This window comes from Acinonyx jubatus, chromosome C2, assembly GCF_027475565.1.
Source record: "Acinonyx jubatus isolate Ajub_Pintada_27869175 chromosome C2, VMU_Ajub_asm_v1.0, whole genome shotgun sequence".
NCBI lineage: Eukaryota > Metazoa > Chordata > Mammalia > Carnivora > Felidae > Acinonyx > Acinonyx jubatus.
In genome coordinates this window covers 124,170,167-124,192,724 of record NC_069384.1, presented here as the reverse complement: position 1 = coordinate 124,192,724, position 22,558 = coordinate 124,170,167, and the positions used below count along the sequence as shown (strand labels likewise).

At 39.9% G+C, this 22,558-nt stretch overlaps 1 protein-coding gene across 4 annotated transcripts in view; it reads left to right on the top strand.

The window, feature by feature from the left end:
- The first annotated feature begins 6,154 nt into the window (after positions 1-6,154).
- Positions 6,155-22,558, top strand: part of IL20RB (interleukin 20 receptor subunit beta) — a 36,120-nt gene continuing 19,716 nt past the window's right edge. For 3 of the 4 annotated variants that reach the window (XR_008297975.1, XR_008297976.1, XR_008297977.1), the window contains exons 1-2: positions 6,155-8,684; positions 21,654-21,780. Coding sequence is in view for 1 of the 4 variants with exons in the window: in XM_053221413.1 (XP_053077388.1) it covers positions 8,645-8,684; positions 21,654-21,780 (167 nt within the window). In the remaining 3 variants the exon portion in view is untranslated. The remainder of the gene's footprint in view (positions 8,685-21,653; positions 21,781-22,558) is intronic. The other variant, XM_053221413.1, reaches the window with a different exon arrangement.

Genomic DNA, 22,558 nt, shown 5'->3' with positions numbered 1-22,558 from the left:
CTAAGGAGAGTTCTGGGAAGAGCAGTATTACAGAAATTTTCTTCCACATAGAAGGAGACACTTGGCCATCAATTTAAACACAGATAACACACACACATAACCCTGCCCAACCCACTTCTATAAATAACTTCTCCAAAATCTTGGAAGAACTTATTTCAGAACTTTATATAAGTTCAATAATGAATAGCTTTTTGCAGTAGCTGTTAATTGGTCATAAGTTGTTAGGATTCAGCTGGATATATATGAACACATATAATGTATCTTTTACTATGAACAGTAACACAGGTGCGTAGCGTAATTCAAGACAGTGTCCCAGGTATATCACTGAAAACAGGAAGACTAATCCATTGCTATTGCTGGAAGAAGAAAAAGGCCTAGCAGATGAGTAACTTGGGTTGTTAGGAAAAGACCATCCTTATAGATCTGTGGCACATAAATTATCTCCAGCTTTAATGCTCTCATTCTGTCATCTAATCCAGAGATTGCAAAGAAGTAGGGGCACTACTGTCAGCTTAAGTACTTTTGTGAGAATTAGGAAACCTCTTTCCCCTGCCCCATCAATGCAAGCCCAGCCTTTTTCCTTGTTGAAAAGTCCCAAATTTCATCACTACCCCTTTCCCACATCTTGGCCAGGTACCCTGTTCAGCGTACAGCCAAATAGGAATACAGCCCACACAGTGCTTTAAAAAGTCATTGTTAACATTTAAAAATTGGGGAATTTCACATAAAATTCAGAATTCTGGTTTACCTTGAATAATAAGCTGGCAATCCTAGAGTTGAATTCCCACAAGGTGACTATTGGATAGAACCTAATGTGAATGGTCCCCTTATGTTTACTGATGTACATGGTAAGAAACAAAAGCCCCCCAAAAACTCTAATCTACTTCCCAACCTTTACCCCCCCAGTTCATGTTTCCAAATGTAGTTTTTGTTAGACCCTGTCTTTCCTGTAACATGGATTTTTTTGGTTTAGAATCTGGAAACTATCATTTTTCAGAAATACCTCAGATGCAATGTCCAAATCAACAAATTAGAAATGTAGTATTACAACATGCTTTAACTTACTCATCTTTAATATCATGGTTTTACAACTGTAGTCATTTCTTCCTTAAAGGACATTTGATACAAGAGAAATGACATCTTCATTTTATGTTCTGAAGAGCATCCAGTGGACTTTTTAAAAAAATACATTACTGCTAGGGAAAACCATTATTTGATTCTACTCTGGGCAAGTAGGAAGCTTCTGTGTTCTCATAAGCTGGTTCTATTGGTTCAGCAAGTTTATCTGATTCAACTCTCTCATCTTCTAAACACGTGCAGACCAGTATGCTATGCATACTCCACACCCTAATTTCTTGTTGTTACAGGACCTAAACCAAGTGACCAAAGAACTGAAATACATTTTTCTAGTTTACTAACGAGATGTTCTTTTGATCTGAAAGTGTACACCGTTTGCCAAGACTTTTTTAAGGAGTAGAACCTAAAATGAAATTGTGAGATTTTGAAGGACAGAAGGAGTTTCAATTATAATTGGCCGTGTTCATAGAGGTAAATGTTTTAAGCCAAAGTGCCCTTTTAAAAATATGTTTGTTGGCCAGAACACTTTCATTATCAAATATTTCAGAATTGGCCTGTTGCCTACAGTGGCATAGCACATTTAATTTACCTACCAGTCTGGCTTGTTTTTAAATGTTTCTCTCAAATTACTTTTTAAGCTGTTTTTAAAACTAGGTAAAGCTGGACTCAGCATTTTGTAATATTGCTAATTTTATTTGTAGTTATAACCACAAAAGATAAAAAGAGTAGCCAATTTCCTTTATTTCATGTTTTCTGGTACCTTTTGGAATCATAATGACTGAAGTAGGAAAACATAAATAGACAAAATGGACATCTAAGGTAAAGATATCTAGTTGGTTTAAATAAATTTCTGGGCTGGCTCTACAAAAATTTGTATCTGGAAAAGTTGCAGATAGCCTTTGGGAAATTATGGGGACGGGTGGGTTCCAGAATAAGACTGACGTGTTCTCTATTTTGGAGGAATGGTTATTAATTGATTTTCTTGAATTCTTTAGAAGAAATTTGTAATCCCTGAATATTCAAGCCTGTTGTTTCTAGGAGAGTGTAATGCCAAATTTTACTTGTTTTGATATGTTTTCTAGATTATAGATAACGAGGATGTTACAGAAAACAAATACTGATTTCCTTGGGGCATATGCTAATCACTTGGTGCCAAGATGAAAAAAATAATTTTTGAACCGTTACATCTGTGTATGATTGTGTGTCAGTGTTTAGCTTTTGGAGATATTTATCCATCCATCTAACCAACTCACCACAAATATTTGAATGCTTAAGTATCAAGAGTTCTGAGCTAGCAATGTTATAGTGAAGAAAATAGACAAAGTTGTCTAAAAGTTGTCATAAAACTTACCTTTCTAGTGATGCCTGATGGAGAAGTGCTCTAAAGAAAGAATAGATCAGCAGGTTGTGGGGGTTGAGAGTAAGAGTGAGGTGTTAATTTACATAGGGTGATTAAAGGAAGCCTCTGATAAAAAAAAAAAAAAAAATTGACCTTCAGGGCACCTGGATGGCTAAATTGGTTGAATGTCTGACTTCAGCTCTGGTCACGATTTCACCGTTCATGAGTTTGAGCCTTGCATCAGGCTCTGCGCAGAGCCCACTTCGGATCCTTTGTCCCCCTTTCTCTCTGCCCCTCCTCCACTCATGCTTGCGCTTTCTCTTAAAAATAAACATTTTTTTTAAAAATTGACCTTCGAGCATAGTGTGCTCCACTTAATAGAATCATTGACAACTCACTGGGGTTATACCAGTGGTTGAGTGAAAATACAGTAACCATAATCATTTGAAAATTGTATTACGATGCTCACTTTTTTTTTTTGTAAAATTTTTAATGTGTAATTTTGAGAGAGACAGGGAGACACAGAATCCGAAGCAGGCTCCAGGCTTGCAGCTGTCCGCACAGAGCCTGACGGGCTCCAACTCACGCATCGTGAGATCATGACCTGACCGAAGTCAGATGCCTAACCGACTGAGCCGCCCATGTGCCCCACGATCTCACTATTCTTGAGTTCGAATTCCACAGCAGGCTCCACACTGACAGTGCGGAGCCTGCTTGGGATTTTCTCTTTCTCTCTCACTCTGCCTTTCTCCCGCTCTTTCTCTCAAAAATAAATAAACTTAAAAAAATTGAGACTGGATTAGAACTAAATGTTAGATGTACTAAAAACACAGGACTTAGATACTTAGAAATCCCGGAAAAGGGAAGGGAACTACTCTGTGCCAAGAAGGTCAAGGAATGGTTTTTGGAATGAAGTAATTGATCATGCAGTCTATGCCAGGGCACCAGGACCTATCTTGCACAACCTTAACAGTCTGTGCTTCAAATTTTGCACCCTACTGCCCCTTGCTTCATTCTAGTCCCTGCCCTACAGGACTCAGAGGGCTTTTTAGAGATCTCTTCTTTGACCATCAACCTCCTAATCCCTACCCACTGCCTCTCTACCTTTCCATAAAAACTTATCTCCTTTCCTTTTCTTCCATAATTAAATATCAAATAGTTGAGTGGCAAATAGCATAACAAAAAAATTCCTATTTCTAGACTCTACTTGCTTATGGTAGGAAATAGTTTTGTTTTTCCAGCAGTTCGTTTTCAGACCTAGATGATCCTTCAACTCTGGAAAGCAGTAGACATTAACCTGAGAAGTGCAGGAAACAGGTTAAAGGATAGTTTGGCTTGGGCATGTTGCCTAGACAAGAGACCACAACCAGCTAATGAGAAGGAATAGAAAGAAGTACCTCAAAGTCTGAAGAGGAAAGGCAAGATCAGAGTGGGGATATCTAGTCTAGGCCAGGATAAGAACTAGGTGAAGCACAGCCCTCCAGAAGTCCTCGCTAATGTCAGGCCCAAGCAGAGGTGGATGGTCTGAGTTCCTTGAGTCATGAACCAGTCCTGACAAGAGACTGTCATTCAAAAGCTGTGGCAGGCAGGTAGCGTTAGCCCTCAGTGTCCCTTGAGTGTGCTGAGCCCAAGACAGAGACTCTCCTTGCAGTGGCTTGTGAAGGATTGGTAGGCAATCCTGCCTTGTCAGCATGGCAGACAGCCATCTTAACAGGGACTCATAGTGCTTAACTATCCTAAGACCCAAAGTCTGATGAATAACTCTCCTTCCCCCACAGCATAAGTAAATAAGTGTTTTTCTGTCTCATTTTCTGTTTACTTACCTTTTCCTTTCCATTCTCCTGTATTCCCTGCAACTTTTCAATCCTTGGGCCTGGCTCATGCCATTCTCCCAGTTGGAATGCTAAACTGAATGCATCTCTCTGACCCAAATCTAAATTGGTAGATCCTTAGGATTCCCTATTGAGATTTGTCTATTCCCTAAAACCATTGCTAATCTCTGGGATCACTCACCACACTGCGCTCCTCAAACACATTATAGGACAGTAAGGTGAATGACAGGGACGTGGAGTTATGCAAACCTTGGTTGGAATTCCTGTCTCCATCCCTGACAGGCTCTCTGATATACAGTAAATAAATTTCTCTGAGCCCTGTCCTAATCTGAAAAGTTGGAAATGAAATCTTACCTCGCAAGTCTGTTGTATAAAACATGGAAATGTTTATGGTTGTGGAAAGTCTTTAAGACAATTCCCAGCACATAGTAGATACCCAGTACACGTTGACTATTACTGTTAGCTTTTAAATGGAGATTGTGGGCAGAAGGGGATTTAGGATAGAGGAATTAGGAATTAGGAAACCAGGACTGGGATAACAAAGATAAAACTGGGGACAGGTGGTGAGGCCAGCATATATGAAGCACTCCCAAGTTGGGGTGTGTCCAGACCCAAAGGCAAAGGGAACCAGTATCAGATGCCAGGGGAGCAGTGAGAGACTGTACAATCAGCTGGTGACCAGAGGTCAGGACACAGATGTGGCCACTGATTCACATTGCTGGGATCGAGGAGAGTATCCACCAAGTGTTCTTGACCATGATGTAGTAAAAAAAAAAAAAAAAAAAAAAAATATATATATATATATATATATATATATATATACACACACACACACATATATATGTGTATATATATATATATACATATATGTGTATGTATATGTATATATATAGAGAGAGAGCTAATATTTACTGTAGACTTACTTTGCTATACTCCATTCTAAGTGTACCATCTCACTTAGTCCTCACAACAGTGCTAGGAATTAGGTACTATTATAATTGAGGACACTAAAACAGACTGTTTAGATGACTTGCCTAAAAAACAGCTAGTAAGTGGCAGATCCCAGATGCCAATCGATTGTGTCTCTAGAGCCCATTCTTTTAACTACTACCCTCTAATAGAGATCTTGAACTGGAAGCCTTTCTTTGCCGATCCAGGGGCCAAACCATAAGATGGGGAGCTGGAAAGGGCTAGCTAGCAGAGCTAACTAAAGGGCTAGTTTAATTAGAGTAAACTATTTACTGTATTTTTTTAAAGATTTTATTTTTAAGTAATCTCCACCCAATGTGGGGCTCGAACCAACAACCCTGAGATCAAGAGTCACATCTGCCACTGACTAAGCCAGCCAGCCACCCCTGTGTTTATTGTTAACATTATTAATATTACAAATGGTTAATACAGCTTTGTGAAGCCTACTGATTTCCTGGCACTGGGCTAATTTGTTTTGTCTGTATTCTTTAATCCCACAACTACTATGTAAAATATTGTCTATTGTGTTAATGAAAACATGAGGCTTATGGCGTTGCTTTCTTCCCCTTCACATCAAAGGAGTACTACTTTTCCCATCCACTTCTCAACCTACAACTATCTTCTGATCCAAGCTCTCCACTGAAATTCCTTAGTGAGATTACAATGGCCTTCCTGGTGCTAAATCCAGGGGATATTTTTCTTTTTTTTTTTTTTTTTAATTTTTTTTTTAACGTTCATTTATTTTTGAGACAGAGAGAGACAGAGCATGAACAGGGGAGGGGCAGAGAGAGAGGGAGACACAGAATCTGAAACAGGCTCCAGGCTCTGAGCTGTCAGCACAGAGCCCGACGCGGGGCTCGAACTCACGGACCATGAGATCATGACCTGAGCCGAAGTCAGACGCTTAACCGACCAAGCCACCCAGGCGCCCCCAGGGGACATTTTTCAACGATCAATTCAGTGACGCTTCTGCACTCCCCCTTGATTTCTCCATCCTTCATCATTTCCAGGACCATAGTTTGTTCCAGGGCTATTTCTGTGACCTATTTTTTCTCCCTGTTTCTTTTTTCTTGTGCTGGTTCTTATATGTGAGTCTTCTCCAGGAGCACATCCACATGTCTCCTTAATCTACATACTCTCCTTGAATGTTCTCACCCACTTCCTGGTCTCAGCTACCACTGGAATGCTGAAGGTAGGGGAAATGGTGCCATACCCTTGACACCGACTTGAGACAAAGATCATTAACATACTTAGACTGCAGCTGCCCCATAAGCATCTCAAGTTGCAGTGTATCAAGCTTAACACATGCAACCTTTTACTGTACCACCCTCAACCCTGCCTGGCTTTAAACCACCTCTCCCTCCTCCTTTCCATTATTTCAATTGAGGTGCTGTCATCCACCCAGTTACTCAAACCTAGAACTTGAAAGTCATGTTCTCCCTCTCCACCCTCCTAATCCATTCTAAATCTAAGAGCTGTCAATTCTACCTCCTTCATCTTTTGAATTTAGTCACTTCTGTCTACAGACCTAGGAAAACCTAATGGAAGCCAACAACATCTCTCATCTCACTGACCAACATAGTTTACTCCTTGTCCTCTTGCCTCCAGTTTGGCCCCTTCTACTGTTTGTTTTCTCCACTCCAGTCATAAACTTTTTAAAGCTCAAATGCAGGGAATAACATGCTCAGATTTGAGCTTTTAATCCCTCCTTTGACCTTCATTGCTCTCAAAATGAACTCTAACCTTTCAACAAGGCATTCAAAGCTGTCTGGAATCCTGGTTCTGTCTGCCTTTGAGCCCCATTACCCAGCCTTGCTGCTCTCTATTTGAATGAAACTTCTTGTAGTTCCCTAAGCACACCATGCCTCACTAATTTTTTTCAGCATTTATTACTCGGCTTAAAAGTCACTTCCTTCAGGATGACTTCTCTAATCCCCCAGGCTAGGTTAGATATTTTACCTTAATGCTCCTATATATCTGTCACTTCATCTTCAATATTGATTTATTGTTTGTTCCATACGTATCTTCCTCACTAGTTTGTAAGTTTTTGGTTTAGGGCAGGAACTATTGAATTCCCAGATCTAGTATACAGTAGGCCCTTAGTGAGTGTTTGTTGAAAGAATAAGTGATTAACTTTCTTAAGGTTATATTGCAAATAAGTTCTGAAACTGGAAACAAAATCTGCGGTACTCTAAAACCCATGTTCTCCCACTAATGTATACATCACACAGTATAAAAAGATACAGCACCCAGAAGAATTGAAAGCAGGGTCTCAAAGAGATGTTTCTATACCCATATTCATAACAGTGTATTCAATAGCTAAAAGGTGGAAGCAACGCAAATGTCCACTGATGGGTGAATGAATACATAAGCAAACTGTGGTATATACATACAATGGAATATGATTTAGCCTTAAAAAAGAAGGAAATTCTGCAATTTTCTACAATATGGGTGAACCTAGATGACATTATGCTAAGTGAAGTAAGTCAGTTACAGAAAGACAAGTCATTGCATGATTCTATTTATATGAGATACTTAGTGTAGTCAAAATCATAAAGGCAGAAAGTATAGTGGTGGTGGCCAGGGGCTAAGGGGAAGGAAGATACAGAGTTTCAGTTTTACAAGATGAAAAGATTTATGGGGACAAATGGTGGTGATGGTTGCACAATTTGAATTAATATCACTGAACTGTACATTTAAAAATGATCAAGAAGGTAAATTTTATGTTATGTGTATTTTACCACAATAAAAAATTTCCAAGGAAAGCCCCCAAACACACAAAATATATTGCAAGGAGTCAGTCCCATTTTTCTCCTACATCTTCCCGATTCCCTCTTTCTCTGCCCCAAGGTAACCAATCTTATTAGTTTCTGTATCTCCTTCCAGGTTTTCTTTTTGCCAATAGAAGCAAATATAAAGCTATATTCTTTACCTTCTGACCTTTTAAAAATTTTATATTAGAAAAAATTTTAACTACTTTTTCTGAAGTATGTAGCACAAGGAGCTAATAAGTACTCAGCTTGAATGAACTCACAAGATGGAGACTTGGAAGAGGATAGCTATTTGATGAGAGGGTAAAATAATCTTGCTGGCTCACCACCAGTGGGGCCTCTATGGAAGCTCCTCAGAGTTATCTTTTCTCTGGAGCTCTCCTAGACCACTCCCTCTGATGCAATATATGGGTTTGGACAGAAAGGAGGGTGCTGCACAGCCCGCCCCTTCTGAGCTGTCTGGGCTGGCTCCTCCTAGAACAATTCAGGCTTCACAGCAATTCAGACCTCAGCTCCAACATCTACATTCTGAAGCAAGGATGGCTGAGATGGACAGAATGCTTCATTCTGGAAAGAAATGGTGTTCCAGGTCGAGCTGAGTTGGCCAAATACAGACCCCCTCTACGGTTCTAGAAGAAATTTTGGCAAGTCTTATCATGTGGTTTTTCTACACCTTGATTCCATGTTTGCTCATTGGTAAGTACGAATTAGAATATAGCCAATAGCTTGGGATTCAAATATAGGTTAAGAAGGTGAAAAATAACTTCAGCAGAATTTGGAGTTGTAACATATGTGTAGAACATCTTATGTCTGTTTCTATAAAAAGGTTTCTCACTTCCTAAACCTTCATCCCCATATCACAAAGCAAAAGCCAGCATTCTAGTTGGAAATCTCTTTCCGAATGGTCACAGAACAATCTAGAAAAATAAAATGTCAGAACAAATAGTTTAAAGGTTAGCAGAGCTCCATGCATTTTATTATTTATCTCATCTGGTTTTAAAAGGCACAACATGGTCATCTCAGTCTTTGTGTGCTTTGGAGATGTTATCTGTAAGGACAGGTTAAAGTAAGATAAAGATTCTAACAAAATACACATGAATAAAAAGGCTTACTTTGCAACCTTGATATTGGGTATAAGACTTACAAAAATTGGACTTCTTTCCTGATCACTGCAGAAAGAGTAGCAGTTGGATATTCCATAGCATTTTAAAAAATTTGGTTTGGGGCATTTTCCCTACCAGTCAGTTTTACATAATTTTCTCTGCTCCACCCCTGGCTGCTTGTACCTACATGCTTTATTGTTCCAAAATTGAAGCTCTTTAGTCTTTGATGTTTCTTCATGTCAAAACACCTTTAAGAGAAATTTCTAATTTTAATGCTCCAAGGTACTGGGCACTTTGCAGTGTTGGTAGGAGCCTTGAGTACTTCCTGTCTTGTCTTTTTTTTTTTTTTTTTTTTTTTAACTGAGAACTAATTGTTTTAGTTTCAATTCGGCAACAACTTACTGCTAAAGTGATTTGCAAATGTTTAAAATCGGCTTTAACATCAGATTTATGGTGTCCCAGTTGCTCAACACATGGTGTTCGAATCTGCTGTTTATTTCGTGACCCAGCATATTCAGGCCTCAAGTCTATTTCTCACTATTCCTCGACAACAAATACAAACTACAGGCAGCTGCTGTCTTCACACTGACATGTAACACCCTCATTTCCTCCTCCTGGCTTTTCTGATGCTTCCCACCAGAAACACCATCTCCGGCCCAACCTCCTATCATCTTTCTGGATGGGTTGCTCTTCTTTCAGACCCTTGCTGGACTGCTGTCCCCTTTGACCCTTGACCCCACATACTCTACTTGGGTGGGCTACTTCTGTTAATTGCACTGACCTGAGGGAAGGGCCTGGGCATCTTTTCTGGTGTCCTCGAAGCTCCTAGCATAGGCTAAACATGTTGGTTAATTGGTCGGTTAGCTGATTGATCAGTTGGTGGAACAAGTTGCCAGAAAAACACTCCCTGCACTAAGCCAGAGGGAGAAGATGGGAAGGCCGAATGAGAAGGGGAAAGCTCAGCATTTTTCCCCCCAGGTTCTTTTCCCTTTATTGAGGTATCTTGACAGATAACATTATATTACTTTCAGGTATACAACATAATGATTTGGTACTTGTACATATTGCAGAATGATCGCCATAATAAATCTAGTTAACATCCATCACCATACATAGTTATGTAACTGAACCCATGTGAGTTCGCTTCTTGAGGAGTCAGAAACTGCACCGGCTTCATTTGTTGCACAAAGAAAACTTGTATTTGCAGCAGATAAGGAGATCATGGGGGAATGGCTTCAAAAGCAGTAACTCCCAAGGGTGAATGGGTTCCTTTTATTTAGGGTTAGGATGAATATTCAGATAGGGAGGCCTTGTCATGGTATATAGAGGTAGGCATAAGGTCACACATGCACCTTAAGGCAACATGCCTGTACATACAGTGTATGTTAGGTAAATGGACCGTGTGCTCCTCCTTGGGTGGAGATTTTATTATTATAATGAGGTAAAGGTAATTGCTGGACTTTCCAGAGGTCACTCTGTGGTTTATCTGCACAAGCACAAGTCAGGGGTTTAGCACAGTCTATTCACCATCCTCCTCCTCCTCATCCTCCTCCTCCTCCTCGTCCTCCTCCTCCTCCTCCTCCTCCTCCTTGTCCTCGTCCTCTTCGTCCTCGTCCTCCTCTTCCTTGTCCTCCTCCTCATCCTCCTCGTCCTCCTCGTCCTCCTCATCCTCGTCCTCCTCTTCCTAGTCTTCCTCCTCATCCTCCTCCTCATCCTCCTCCTCCATCTCCTCCTCCTCATCCTCCTCCTCCTCGTCCTCATCCTCCTCCTCCTCGTCCTCGTTGTCCTCCTCCTCATCCTCATCCTCCTCCTCCTCGTCCTCATCCTTGTCCCCCTCCTCCTCCCCTTCCTTCTCCTCCTCCCCTTCCTTCTCCTCCTCCTCCCTCTCCCCCTCCTCCCCCTCCTCCTCCCCCTCCCACTACTACCACCACCACTACTACTACTCCCATACTACTACTGCTGCTACTGCTGCTGTTACTACTACTACTACCAACAGCAACAACAATAATAATGGCCGCAACAATCACACTGGCCGTTTCTGAGCACACACTGTGCTCCAGATTAGCAAAAATGTTCTCTTGACTTCTCACATCAATCTTGTCAGGTAGGTGGTGTTATCCCCATGTTACATCCTAGGAAACAGAGATTCAAAGAGGTTCAGTGATTTGCCCAAGTTTATGCATCTCGTAAGCGGGAGAATTGGAATTTGACTCTGGTTTGGCTGATTCCAGAGCCTGTGCCCTTTGCACTTCTCTGCAGAAGCAGCTGAGACACTGAAGCACACCAGGAAAAGGGAGGACAAAATACAGGGAATAAAGGAATGGTACTACCTTTTCTGAGCATTTGCCATAAAGACTGTTGGAGGTGAAAGTGGCAGAAAGGAACCCAAATGAGGGGAGCTGACAGCAGACCCAGTGGGAGGAAGCCAGCATGGCATCATTGTAGGGAGGAGAAACAAGGATTTCTGCCTGGAAACTTTGCCCAGGGGCTTTGCGGTGAGCCTTTACTTAGCAGCAAAAATATCCAAAGCAACATAGGGGATTAGGAAAAAGGAAGTCAGGCTGAGGCTAATTTCATGAAGGGAGCCAAGCCTTGCTTCACTTACTTAGCTTTCATCACTTGGCACTTCCGGTACCCACTATGTGCTGCGTTCTGGGCAAGGCACTGATTATAGATGGACAAATTGGAGTCTCTTGTCTTTAGGAAACCTAAAGGCCTGCTGGGAAATACATTTAAGTCTTTGGCGTTTGGGACTTTACTATTATAGTTTCAACTACTCTTTGGCAACGGAGTGGGGGGGTTGGTAAGGTCTGGATTAGTGGTACTCAAATGCACATTGCAATCACCTGGAGAGCTCTTAAATGCCTGGGTTTCACAGCCAGAGATTCTGACTTAATTAATCTAGGGTGCTTCCTGGTCATTGGGATGTTTCAAAACTCCCTGGGTGGGCCTTCTGAGAGAAGTGGTTTGTTCCAGGACTGGGCAGAGAAAATACAAGTCTAGAACATTTGTGGTAAGAAAGTGCTCCAAAAAGGATGGAGGCCTAAATGAAATGAGTATCGTTAATTAAATCCTGGATTGGAAAAAGAACATTAGTGGAAAACCAGGCAAAATTCAAATAAGTGTGTTTAGTTAGTAGTAATGCACCAATGTTGGTTTCTTAGTTTTGACAAATATATCATGGCTATGTAAGATGATAGTATTGGGGGAAGCTGGGTGAAGAATATATAGAAACTCTGTGTACTGTCTGCAGTTTTTTCTGTAAATCTAAAATAATTCCAAAAATAAAAATTCTATTAATAAAAATAACATGAAAAAAGAGAGTGAGGAGTGGGAGTAAGTCAAAAGGACGCAGGAACCAATCTCAAAGAGCTCCCAATGGCCAAAGCTGGAATTATTTGAGTAACAAAATAAGTAACAATAGAATAAAATAAATATTCATGAGTCCATACTAATATAAGTAGTTGAACGAAGGAATAAATGAATAAATAAATAGAGGAGAAGGAACAGCTCTTCCTTACAGAATTCTCATTAATAAATGGAAAAATCACCGTTAACTAGAACATCCCAGCAGTAATTGTTGTAAATACTAGCCATTAGTAAGCGCTAAAATTAATGGATGAAAGTTTGAGGAGAAGCAGAATATTCATAGTGTCACAGTATCTCCCCTAAGTTATTTATTAATTAAAAAGGGGGGAAATGGTACTTTTTACATTAGAGACGCCTAACACCACCAGGAATAAGACATACTAACATCATGTACTCCCTGTGAATACATGCCAAAAAGTATTACCTCAGTCAAATTATGGGAAAACATCAGCAAAACCCAAACTGAGGAATATTCTACAAAACAACTGAGTAGTACTCTTTAAAAAAGGGAATGTCATAAAGATAAAGACCAAGAACAGACTGGAGGAGACTAACTAGATATGTGGTAACTAAATGTGGGATCCTGGATTGGTTCCTGGGAAAAAAGAAAGGACGTTAGGGGAAAAACTGGTGGCATTTAAATAAAACCTGAAGCTTAATCAATGATATTGTATCAATGTTAATATCTTGATTTTCATAATTGTACTATGCTTATGTACATATGGATGGCTGAAGTAGAAGGGTATATGAAATAGAGGGTATATGGGAGCTCTCTGTACTACATTTTGCAACTCTTCTCTAAGTCTGAAATTATTTTAAAACAAAACTTAACCAAACAAAATCAAACCATCTCCCTCATGATTCTAATGGGGCAGCCATGGTTGAGAATAGCCTCTAGACCCATGTTTCTCAAACTTTAATGTGCGTATGAATTACCTGGGGATCTTGTTAAAATGCAGATTCCGGTTCAATAAAATGTAGGTTGTAGCCTGAAGTCTGCATTTCTAATAAGCTTCTGGGTAATGTGATGCTGCTGATCCAAAGACCATACTTTAAGACTATGAATTAATCTGTCACTTTCCTGAGGCATGAATTTGTTTGCGTACCTTTTAAAGCTGGGTTGTAGGCACCAGTTTCTGCAGCAGCGAGTGATGCCAGCAGCCTGCTCAGCAGCCATGTCCTCGCTCAGCCTTGGCCTTTTCTTCTTCTGCTCATATACAGAGTAATTTTCTTACAATAATTGACTGTATTTGAGGGAGGAATTTTAGGGCATAGTGTCGTTTATAGAGCCAATATCCTCTGTAGTGTAAGCCCCATGTCATAAGCAGAAAAATGGTCCTCCAAAGATGTACATGCTCTAATCCCTGGAACCTGCGGTAGGTTACCCTCCACGGAATAAGGAATTTTAAAGATGTGATTAATATTATGGAACCTTGAGACTGGGAGATTATCCTGGATTATCAGAGAGGGCCCAATCTAATACATGAAAAATTGAGAACCTTTTCTGGGTGCAGTGAGAGAGAGATGGGAAGACAGAAGAGGAGGAGGAAGAAATTTGAAGCATGAAAGGGAATCAATCAGCCATTGTTGGCTTTGAAGATGGAAGAAGGGGGCCATGAGCAGGAATGTAGGCAGCCTCTAGAAGCTGGAAGGGCAAAGAAATAGATTCTCCTCCGGGGCATCTAGAAAGAATGCAGTCCTGCCAACTCATAGGCCTAGTGAGACCTGTGTAAGACTCCTGACTTACGGAACTGTAACATAATAAACGTGTGTTGTTTTAAGATGCTAAATTTCTTTATGCAAAAAAAGCATAAATATTTACAAGGAACCAAAAGATCATACAGAGGGTTCCAGGATCTCTCTCCAACTCTGGCACGAATTCCTATCCAGCATGGCTAGAGATAGAATTCTTTCAGACTTTGCACCCTCCTCAATGTGGCTAATCTCTGTCCTGTCCACACTTCCAAGTTTACTCTTACTTTCCCCTTGACTATACAGTTGAGCCTTGAACAACATACCAATCCCGGTGCAATAGAAAATCCACATATAACTTCTGACTCTCCAAAACTTGACTACTAATAGGCTACTAATGACCAGAAGCCTTACCAATAACATAAATAGTTGATTAACACATTTCATATAATACATGTATTATATACTGTATTCTTATAATAAAGTAAGCTAGAAAAAGAAATGCCATTAAGAAAATCATAAGGATAAGAAAATACATTTATAGTACTGTACTGTATTTATCAAAAAAGATCTGTGTATGAGAGGACCTGCACAGTTCAATCCCTTGTTGTTTGAGGGTCAACTGTATTCTTTGTTTTTGCACTTGCACATTTATATCAGGTAGAGTCTTTTTTAACTGGTTTCTTCAGAGACTTGACATCAATACACATGACTGAGGACACTTCTTATAAAGGAGAATGCTGTGTGCATAACAAAGTTTTCTTTTTCTCCCCTTAACTGTGTTCTCAAGACCATATTCTGTAACAGTTGGAGAGGATTTTTTTTTTTTAAACACTTTGAAGGTGGGAAGAATCACTTTTGGCTTGAGTTTCCATCTCATAGAGTCATTTCCTATTTCCTGGTTAGTGTCCTAGCAGAAAAGGAATCATTCTTCATGCAGTGCCATGGTACTTTCTATGTAACTCTATTAAATGTTGCCTGGCCTCAGTAGTTCATGGGCATTACTGTTTTTCCATCTCATACCCAGTGTACATGTGTTATATAAACCCGGGCAAAACAAAGATGATATTTGGAATACACTATACAAATAGCATAAGGATATTAAAGACGTTACCTTTAGGGCTCAAAAAGAAGCAGCAGTTTTCATTTTGATAAAGGAATGAGACTGAGTATTTTGCCCACAATGGATTTGTGAATGGATTCTGTGAAGTTCCACAGGTAGAAGAGAGTCACACAAGTGCAAATTATTGCATTAACACAATGGAACCACCTAAAGGTTGGGACATCTTTTGCTGTTTTCCTGCCCTAGGTGCCTTCTTATGAAGAAAGACATACTGCGTAATTCAACCTCAGAGTGTGTTGCTTAAATCCTTAAGTGACCTAATCATCAGGTTACCCTCCCTAAACAGGTCTCCCTCACTGATTTAATTGACTGGACCTAATTATAGAACTTCACATTTTTCCTAGGTGCATTTCATTTTGAGTTTATCCCATCATGATCTTTTAAACTCTCTTTTTAATGTTTATTTTATTTTTGAGAGAGACAGAGCGTGAGGAGGGGAGGTGCAGAAAGAGAGAGGGAGACACAGAATCTGAAGCAGGTTCTCTCTGAGCTGTCAGCACAGAGTCCGATGTGGGGCTCAAACCCACAAACTGTAAGATCATGATCTGAGCTGAAGTCCGATGCTTAACTGACTAAGCCACCCAGGCGCCCATCATGATCTTTTAAAATATATCCTGTCGTTCACATAATCAGAATTAATACTATTAATATGTCATGATATTATGGTTGTATTTTTTAATTGAAATTGTGTTGAGGAAATTCTAGATTCACATTCAGTTTTAAGAAATAATATAGGGATTGGGGCACCTGGGTAGCTCAGTCAGTTGAGTGTCAGACTCTTGATTTCGGCTCAGGTCATGATCTCACAGTCGTGAGGTGGAGCCTGTGTTGGGCTCTGCACTGACAACTCGGCCTGCTTTGGATTTTCTCTCTTCCTCTAGCTCTGCCCCTCCCCCGCTCACGTGAGACTGCACACGTGTTCTCTCTCTCTCTCAAAATAAATAAATAAACTTAAAAAAAAAAAGAAATAATACAGGGACCCCAGTTTCCCCCAGTGGTATTTTGGAGAACGGTAGCATAATATCACAACCAGTATGTTGACATCATTGATACAATTCTGTCTTGTTCTGATTTCTCCAGTTTTACTTGTACACATTAGTTTATGTGTGTGTGGACAAGTGTGTGTATACGTTTGTGTGTTTGCCACCAGAGTCAGCATACTGAACAGTTCAGACATCACAATGATACCTCCTGTTGCCTTTTTATAACTATACCCACCTCCCTCTCACCACCCTCACTTCCCCACTGTTTCTAACCTCCGGCAACCACTAATCTGTTCTCCATTTCTAAAATTTTATAATTTCAAAATGTTATATAAATAGAATCATACAGTATGTAACTTTTTGGGATTGGCTTTTTTTATTCAGCAAAGTTCCCTGGAGATTCCTAAGTTGTTTTGTGTGTCACTAATTGGTTCCTTTTAGTATTCCATGGATGGATATTCTATAATTTGTTTAACCATTCAGCTCTTGAAGGACATATAGGTCAATTCCAATTTGTCTATGGACATTGTGTATAGATCTTTTGTGATAGAAGTTTTAATTTCTTTGGGATAAATGCCCAAGAGTACAATTGCTGGGTTGTACAGTAATTATAAGTTTAGTTTTACAAGAAACTGCTAATGTATTTTCCAGAATGGCAAATACCATTTTACATTACCACCAGCAATATATGAGTGATCCACCTTCTCTGCATCCTCACCAGGATTTGGTTTTGTCTTTTTTTTTTTTAATTATTTATTTTATTTTAGCCATCTGGATAACTGTGTGTTGCTATTTCATTGTGGTTTTAACTTGCATTTTCCTAATAGCAAATGGTGTTGAACATCTGTTCATGTACATATTTTCCATCTGTATGTTCTCTTCAGTGACATGTCTCTTCATGTCTTTTTCCCATTTTCTAATTATTGTTTGCTTTTCTACTGTTGATTTTTAACAGTTCTTTACATGTTCTAGACATGAGTCCTTTGTGAGATAGGTAGTTTTCTAATATTTTCTCCCATTCTGTAGCTTGTCTCCTCCTTCTCTTAATAGGTTCTTTTGCAGAGCAAAAGATTTTAATCTTGGGGCCTGGGTGGCTCAGTTGGTTAAGTGTCTGACTTTAACTCAAGTCATGATCTCACAGTTTGTGAGTTCGTGCCCTGCACTGGGCTCTCTGCTGTCAGCACAGAGCCTGCTTCAGATCCTCTCTCCCCCACCCTGCCCCCTGCCCTGCCTCTCTCCTGCTCATTCTTGCTGTCTTGCTCTCAAAATCAGTCAATAAATAAATAAACCAAAAAAAAAAAGATTTTAATTTTGATGATGCTCAGTTATAAATTTTTCCTTTTATGAGTCTAGTTTTTGGTGTCAAGAGTAAGAACTCTTTGCCTAGCCCTGAAAATTTTCTCCTTTGTTTTTTCTTAAAAGTTTTAGAGTTTACATTTTACATTCAGTCTATCCTTTTTGAGAGAGAGTGCATGTACATGCGTGTGTGAGAGGGGGAGGGGCAGAGGGAGAGGGAGAGGAAAATCTTCAACAGGCTCCAATCCCAGCACAGAGCCCTACGAGGTTCAATCTCACCATCTGTGAGATCATGACCCGAGCCGAAATCAAGAGTCTGATGCCCAACCAACTGAGCCACCCAGGTACCCCTCTATGGTCCATCTGAGTTCATTTTAAAATAAGGTGCAGGGTTTAGGTTGAGATGTATTATCATTTGCCTTGCAGATGTCCTATTGCTTTAGTATTATTTGTTGAAATGGCCATTCATCTTCTATTGAATTACTTTTGTGCCTTTGCCAAAAATCAGTTGAGTATATCTGTGTGGGTCTATTTCTGGGATCTCTATTTTGTTTCATTGGTCTATGTGTCTTTTTTTTTTTTTTTTGGCCAATACTACACAATCTCAATTACTATAAGTCTTGAAATTGGGTAGATTTATTACTCTCATTTTATTCTTCTTCAAAATTGTTTCCTTATACATTTGAGATAAAGCTTATCTATATCTACAAAATCCTTGATGGGTTTTGATAGGAATTACATTAAATCTGTATATGAACTTGGGGAAAATTACCATTTTAATTATGTTGAATTGTCCAGTCCATTAACACAGTATGTGTCTCCATTTATTTAGTTTGGCCTTGAAATCCTTGACCAGCATTGTGGAGTTTTCTCTCTACAGATCCTAGATATGTTCTATACCTAAGATTTATTACCATTTCATTTTTTTGAGTGATTGTAAATAGCATTTTTAATTTTGGTATATAAATGTTCATTGCTAATATATAGAAATACAATTTTTTATGTTTATCTTGTATCCTATAATAATACTTGTTGAACTCAGTTATTAGTTGTAAGAGGTTTTTGTTTTTGTTTTTGCAGATTCTGTGGGATCTTCTCTTTTTTTAAGATTTTATTTTATTTTTATTTTTTTTCAAGTGTATTTATTTTGAGAGAGAGAGAGTGCACAAGTGGGGGAGGGACAGATTGAGAGAGAGAGAGAGAAAGAGAATCCCAAGCAGGCTCGGTAGTGTCAGCACAGAGCCCAGTGTGGGGCTTGAAGCCACAAACTGCAAGATCATGACCTGAGCTCAAGTCAGATGCTTAACCAACTGAGTCACCAAGGTGCCCCTTTATTTTTTTAAAGTATTCTCTACACCCAATGTGGGGCTCACCCTCACAATCCTGAGATCAAGAGTCGCATGCTCTACTGACTGATCCAGCCAGACACCCTCATTCCATGGGAATTTCTACATAGCCTATCATGTCATCTGCAAACAGGGAGAGTTTTATTACTTCCTTTCCAATCTGTAATGCCTTTTACTTCTTTTGTTTGATTCATGACAGTTGCTAGAACTTTCAGTATTATGTTGAATCAAAGTGGTGATTTCAACTACATGGTTGGAACTCGAGGGTATTATGCTAAGTGAAATTAGTCAGAGAAAGACAAATATCATATGACTTCACTCATATGAAGACTTTGAGACACAGAAAAGATGAGCATAAGGGAAGGGAAGCAAAAATAATATAAAAACAGGGAGGGGGACAAAACATAAGAGGCTCTTAAATATGGAGAACAAACAAAGGATTACTAGAGGGGTTGAGGATGGGAGGATGGGCTAAATGGGTAAGAGGCATTAAGGAATCTACTCCTGAAATCATTATTGCACTATATGCTAACTAACTTGGATGTAAATTAAAAAAAAAAAAAGTGGTGAGAATGAACATCCTTGCCTTGTTCTTGATTTTAGGGGGAAAACATTGAAGTCTTTCACCATTAAGTAAGGTATTATGAGTAGGTTTTTTGTAGATGGTCTTTATCAAATTGAGATAACTCCCTGCTGTTCTTTTTTTTTTTTTAAACGTTTTTAAATTTATTTTTGAGAGAGAGAGAGACAGAGCATGAGTGGGGGAGGGGCAGAGAAAGAGGAAGACACAGAAGCCTAAGCAGCCTCCAGGCTCTAAGCTGACAGCACAGAGCCTGACGTGGGGCTTGAACTCACGAACTGCAAGATTATGACTTGAGATCATGACTTGAGCCAAAGTTGAATGATTGAGCCACCCAGCCTCCCCTTCCTGCTGTTCTTAACATGAAGAGAGACATCTTCTTTTTAAAATCATGAATGAGTGTTAGATATTATAAGTACTTTTTCTGTGTCAATTGATATGACTGTAGGATTTTTCTTCTTTAGCTTTTTGATATGGTGGATTACATTAATTGATTTTCAAATGTTGAACTAGCCTTGTGTACCTGGAATAAATTCCACTTTGTCATGGTGTATAATCTTTTTTATACATTATTGAGTTGGGATTGCTAGTATTTTGTTCAAGATTTTTGCATCTAAGTGCATGAGATATATTGTTCTGTTGGTTTTTGTTTTTGTTTTTAAAATATATTACTATCTTTGATTTTGGTTTCAGGGTAATACTGGCTTCATAAAATAAGTTGGAAAGTTCTTTTATTTTGTGGGAAAAGGTTGTATAAAATTGGTGTTAATTAAAAAAAAAAATTGGTAGTGTTCTCCAGGGAAACCATTGCCTGGAGATTTCAGTTTTGAGAGTCTTAAAGTTATGAATTATAGCTGTATATTTACATAGCTATGTGATACCCATATATCTGACTAGAGAAATATTTTGAATACTTTAGCAGAGGAAGGATGTCAGAGAGAACCATGCCCCACCCTCTTGTGCCACCCCACTGCAGCTGGCTCTTTTCCTTTTCATCCCTGGGGTGATTGCAAAATTGAGTGGGGAGGGTAAGAGGCCTTCCTCTGGGTACCCCAGGTGTTTCCTTGCAGGGCAGGTTGTGGATGCCAAGAGTAGGATGGAGGTGTATCACTGGAGTCCTACATTAGAGAAGCAAGGGCATCAGCCCCCCATCCCCTCATGGTCACAGGGCTTGATAATGAACAACAGGTGCCAATCTGGACACAGGCACAGAGATGAAAAGGCCCCTGGTGAGGGCCCCAGTTCCCCCCACACTGTGCTACTGATGTTATCACTGTGGTTGTAACAGCAAAGGGAGGCAGGTGTTAGGGACTAAAAGAGAGGTGTGTCAAAGTGGGAGGAGAAGAACCACAGCAGAAGATCCAGACTGCACCCTTGGCTGCATGCAGGGATGAATCCCAGGACTGCCCACCTCCTTAGGAGTGCAGCTTCAGTTTCACAGGTCTCTTTGATTCTGTGTGAAAACCATAGACCCACTGTGTGCACACCCTGGGCACACCACACACCTATGTGAGCAGATGATTGTGTCCCAGCTGCCTCAGGGGCCTGCAGTCTCCCTGGAGTGGAGTCTATCATCTGGCTTGGTGCCCTTCTGGATTGGACTCCTTCCACAGCAGACCTGAGCCTGTATTTCCCAGCTGGCAGCTGACTCCCCGTTTGACTTTTGGGGGATGTGAAGGGATGTGCTTTGGTACCCGAGTGGCAATAGTGGAAGGAGGTAATGAGAAAGGGGCTGGAACCTGCATGGGTTTAGTCACATGGTCAGTGGCAGAGTCAAGGCCTGCATCTAGATGGATCTGACATAAGAGTTGTAAATAATGTGCTTTAGTTTTCTCATTTATACAGTGGAGAAACCAATGGTCCTTACTTCACAGTATGATCATGAGGATTAAGTGAGATAATCATGTAACAATGTAACACATGGCCTAGATAGAACATGGTAAGTGCTTAATAATATCAGCCATTATTATTACTAATGTTAATATGCCATTTATCACCAAAGGCAGAATTACAATGACGATAGCAACAATTTAGCATTAACGCAAGTATGATAAAATTAGAATTGTTTCAGTTTTGTTAACATGTGAGGCCTTTCATTAGAAACTAATTTGAAGCTGTGACATTCCCCTGATATGAGTTCAAGTGTCAGCCTGTCTAACTACCTCAATCCCAGATGGAGTGGCCATCCTGCCTGCCCCTCAGAACCTCTCTGTACAATCAACCAACATGAAGCATCTCTTGACGTGGAGCCCAGTGATGGTGCCTGGAGAAATAATATACTATTTCGTTGAGTACCAGGGGTGAGTTTGATTTATTTTGTTTTGTTTTTAATTTTTCTCCCTTAAAGAGTAGTTGATTCCTGTAGATAGAGTCGTCATGCCAGAGCTGAAGGAGGCTTGGTGAGCCCAGGGATAGATTATTTTCCACGATCTGCCTCCTCTGTTTGCATGGGCATTGGGACAGTTGAAGAAGCAAGGGAAATTGTGCTGTAGATTTTACAGTGAGCTCTCTGGGAATACAAGTGTGTATAAACACATTCTGGTAGAGCTTCTTTTCAACAGTAAGCCAACTGTCCAATGCTAAAGAAAATCTTAAGAAATGAGTTTGGCTCTGACTTGAGGTGGATAAATCATTGGAGTCACAGATCTTTTGGAGGTGGGGGAGGCCTCAGTTTTCCTGACTATGATCTTGCCTGTAGGAGCCAAAAACAAATCATGATCCTAAAGATTAGCAGGACCTGGGGTTAGGAGGATCTACTCTTCTTCAGGTGCTCAGGCTCTGAGAGCTCTTGAGAAGAGACAGGGACAAAGAAGGCTCTCAATATGTTTCATTAACAGTAAATACACACTGAACACCTATGTGTGTAGACATTGCTCTAGGATCAGGGGTACAGATGACAAGATTTCTAGGTATAGGGAGCTTCCATTTAGAAGAGGAGACAGACAGTAAAATGGTAAAGAATCAAATACACTAGGTCTACACTGTCCAGTGTGGTAGCACTAGACACAGATTGCTACTTAAATTTAAATCAGTTAAAATCACATTAAAGCATCTGTTTTTCAGTCATACGAGTCACAT